This window comes from Lipotes vexillifer, unplaced genomic scaffold, assembly GCF_000442215.2.
Source record: "Lipotes vexillifer unplaced genomic scaffold, Lipotes_vexillifer_v1.1 scaffold1088, whole genome shotgun sequence".
NCBI classification, from domain to species: Eukaryota; Metazoa; Chordata; class Mammalia; order Artiodactyla; family Lipotidae; genus Lipotes; species Lipotes vexillifer.
In genome coordinates this window covers 1,190,226-1,194,239 of record NW_006779738.1, presented here as the reverse complement: position 1 = coordinate 1,194,239, position 4,014 = coordinate 1,190,226, and the positions used below count along the sequence as shown (strand labels likewise).

Sequence of the window (4,014 nt, the reverse complement as noted above, 5' to 3'; positions counted from 1 at the left end):
TGGTTGGCATTCCTGTGCAAAGTTCCTTTGTTGTGTGCACAGCTTTTACAAATATATCTAGACTCTTCGGGTCCTTATGTAAAAGGGAAGCTGAATATTCATTATATTTTCCCAGAATGAGATGCAGAGCAATGACCTCATCTTTCAGGACAACTGTGGGCTCCTTCTGGATCTTTTCTAACAGTTGCTCAGTCATAGGCAACAGCTGAGAAAGTACCATCTAAAGTTTGGAAAATTTATTAGTAAATAGTTATCTATATGGATACAAGTTTTTGCTTGCTGTACAAAGATATCCAAAGATATGCTGCAAGACTGGAAGCTTAGCCTGGAGAAAAACAACCAATAAAATAATGACCTCTTAAGACACAGGGATAGCTATTAATCCAACTAAGGCACACAGGTCCCCTCTGACAGTTCAGTCTATAACAGTCAAAAGCTCCAAACCCTTTAGAGATGACAGGAAAAATAATCTGTGAGCATACTAACACTTTCTGAAAACAGGAAATACAAACCAAAGTTTTGGACTATAAAAATAAATTTTAGTTTTTCTACACTACATTTCCAATGCTGTGTAATTAATATTAATTCAAATTATGTATCTGAAGTCTTTAATAACTCAACCAGGAGTCAGCAAATTATGGCTTGCAGGCCAAGTCCAGAGGACCATCTGTTTTTGTCAATTTTGTTTACTGAAACACAGGCATGCTCATTTGTTTACATACTGTCTGAGGCTGCTTTCGCAATACAATGGCAGAGCTAAGTGGCTGCAACACATTCTGTATGACCCACAGAGCCTAAAATATTTACTATTTGGTTTTTTACAGACCAAGTCTGTCAATTCCTTCTTTATACCAGGGAGGACACAGAGCTGATAAAGGCCATGTGTTTGCTTACAACAAGACAATACAATCAAATGGCTTTTATTCCATTTGATCCCTCTTTTAGTTCTTCAAGTTGCAGTCAGTCCAAGAACGGTAAGGTCCACGGGCGTTTTTGGAACACAAGGATAAGAAGCAGTTTTTCTGTACCAGCACAAACCACCACACAAACATGTGATTTACAACCTCTTTCTTTTGAATCACAGGCTTCCCTGACAACATAATGAAAGCTTTGGATTCTCCCCACAGAAAAATGTACAGCCACATACATTTTAAAAATGAGTAAATGATTTTGGAATGTGCACAGACTTTTATGTTCAAATATGTTATTTTGTGGAGGATTTTCACCTGAAGAACAAACAAAAACTAACAGTTTTTCAGCAGTGCATCGCCCGTGTTTTTCCCTGTTTAACTGTAAAATTCATTTAAAATCACATCAATGATGAGACAGGGATAACACACAACTTTAAAATGGAAAGAAACTCACTAATATTTGCTTTTTGTATCCTGTATCTCTTTTCTCCACCTCAACTCTTTCCCCTCCCAAATTAATAAAATGTTCACATCTGAGTGTATATATGCAACTCTCACAAGTCTTACGCACATGTGAGCAGTTACAATAATCTTTAGTAACATCACATGGACTGGACAGCCCACTTAAATTGCACATACCTCACTGCTGACGTCCTGAAGTACTTTCATCAAATCTTTTGCTATATAAGATGGGCAACTATATACACAATAAAGTAGGTTTTTCAAAGTTTCAGACAACTTCTGATGAGATTTCAGCTTCTTTTCTCTCTGTAGTTCCTCAAATAAAGTAGCCAAATCCTAGTATACAAAAAAAGAAAACCGGATTGGAAAAAAAAAAGTTACATGTACTACTTATGGAAGATTCTTTCCCAAATGATGCGACACTGCTTATGATTTTCAATACCCTTAAATAGGAAAGGGTATCACTACCCATCAGGTAGCTTACTATCAAAAGCTAAACACTGGCCTTTTAGCCAGTAAAAAGATAGCAGAAATGAAACATGGCATTGCTATCTTTTTAAAATGGGGGAAGAAAGATGTGCAGACATTGACATATCAATTTCTAAATTCAATGACTCAGTCAATAAAAATCCCTGCAGGGCTTCCCTGGTGGCGCAGCAGTTGAGAGTCCACCTGCCGATGCAGGGGACGTGGGTTCGTGCCCCAGTCTGGGAAGATTCCACATGCCACGGAGCGGCTGGGTCCGTGAGCCATGGCCACTGAGCCTGCGCGTCCAGAGCCTGTGCTCCGCAACGGGAGAGACCACAACAGTAAGAGGCCCGCGTACCGCAAAAAAAAAAAAAAAATCCCTGCAAAGCAGAATGTCAAGAAAGGAGAAAAAGGTTCATGTGTCCACATGGGCATACACACTCTCAATCTTCTTTGCTACTGAGTTTACCTGAGCAACACAGGTGGCATCTGAGGTGATCTCCTCTGCTTTAGGAACCACATGATCTATGACCAGATGAAACTGGGATGCCACTCCGCTGAGGGCCTGGAGACAATGAATGGCAGCTCTACGTACTTCCTTTATGGGGTTTCCCAGATTAACGAGTAGAGATGTCACCACTAAAACCAAAGGGAAAAAAATTTAAGTAACAATTCAAAACACTGAAACAGTATAAAACTTCAATAGTACCAATGGGTGCATGATGCAAGTTTTCCTCTCAACCCCAACTCCCTCTCTGAAGACCAGTCACTGTTTAATTATTTGTTTTCTATTCTAGAGAAGTGTTAGACATTTTCTGTTATATTCTTTTGAAAACACACAAATGAGACCACAGCATACATATCCTGTTCTGCACCAACTGCTATCACATCTCTATGTATATTGGAAGGGTTTTCCATATAAGTACATACATATCTACATTAAATATCCTTTTAAAACTGTATACAAATGCTCCATTGTATTTTACTTTACTGGTTACGTATTTTACCTTACTGGTAAAAGTTTAGATTGTTTCTAGTCTTTTGGCATTAAAACTGCTGCAACAAACACCCTGTACATACATCCTTGCACAAGAGTGCAGAGGAAATAACCCATCTGTGCATGATACTTTGCAGATATTTTGTCCTGAATACGTTTGTTTTCACTTTCTTTTTGATGCGGAAATTTTATAGCTTTATAGAAGAATTTTTCTTCTAGTTTTACATGCTGCTTTGAAAGGTGCTCCCCACTCTAAAAGAGTTTTAAAAGTATCTACCTCTAGTATTCCATATTTTCTTCTAACACTAAAACTAAGTTTTTTTTTAATGTGAAATCTTTAGTTCAGGTGAAATTTTTGTCTAAAGAATAAGGTTGGAGTCAAGCTTCTTTAATGTTTGCAAATGGCTAGCAGATGTCCTGTTTAACAGACAACCTAAGAACCGCACAGATCTGGGATGTCAGCTTTGTCATTCATACATCTCATTAGTATCTGAAACGTATCTATTTTTGCCAACTATACTTCTAGAACCACGTTCAATAAAAATGATGAACTTAACAGGAATGCTTTTGTTTCGCCAATTACGTGGCAAAAATACTAGCTTTTGATTTGAGAAGTATTTTCATCATGTTACTCCTACTCTGCTGTCACTTAATTAGGAGTAATTACTGATTTTTATCTCATGCCTTTTCAGATCTTTGGACATGATTATATGGGTTTTCTCTAGCCAGTTATATAATAGAATACCTTGTTTTGAACCAACTTTGTATTTTGGAATGAACTCTGGGGAAATGTTTATTTTCTAAAATAATGTTGCTGGACCCAGCAAGTATTTTATTTAGAATCTTTGCATCATTATTAAATACAGCCATCGCCTTTTATCTGTAAGGATGTTGTGCTGGTTTTAGACAAAGCATCTGGAAGCTTTCCTTGGTTCTATGCCCTGCCCGCTTCAATAACAATGAAATAACCGGCTTCAAGGACCTGGTAGAAATCAAGTGAATCAGGGTTTTTTGAAGAAAAGTCTCCAGGATAAAGAGACATCTAAATTCCTTTTATGGTAATTAGTTATTTAAGCTTTATTCCATACTATTTACTGGGGCAAATTTTGGTGATTTTTATCTTGCTAGAAATGACCCATTCTACATACACTACTTCTGGAATGCTAAGAAAGAGTG

At 37.4% G+C, this 4,014-nt stretch overlaps 1 protein-coding gene across 1 annotated transcript in view; it reads right to left on the bottom strand.

The window, feature by feature from the left end:
• Positions 1–4,014, bottom strand: part of HEATR1 (HEAT repeat containing 1) — a 47,804-nt gene that overhangs the window by 20,748 nt on the left and 23,042 nt on the right. Inside the window, exons 21-23 of the mRNA XM_007452955.1 lie at positions 2,311–2,480; positions 1,551–1,709; positions 1–220 (exon numbers count right to left, since the gene is read on the bottom strand). The exon at positions 1–220 is cut by the window's left edge and continues 26 nt beyond it. Coding sequence (XP_007453017.1) covers positions 1–220; positions 1,551–1,709; positions 2,311–2,480 — 549 coding nt within the window. The remainder of the gene's footprint in view (positions 221–1,550; positions 1,710–2,310; positions 2,481–4,014) is intronic.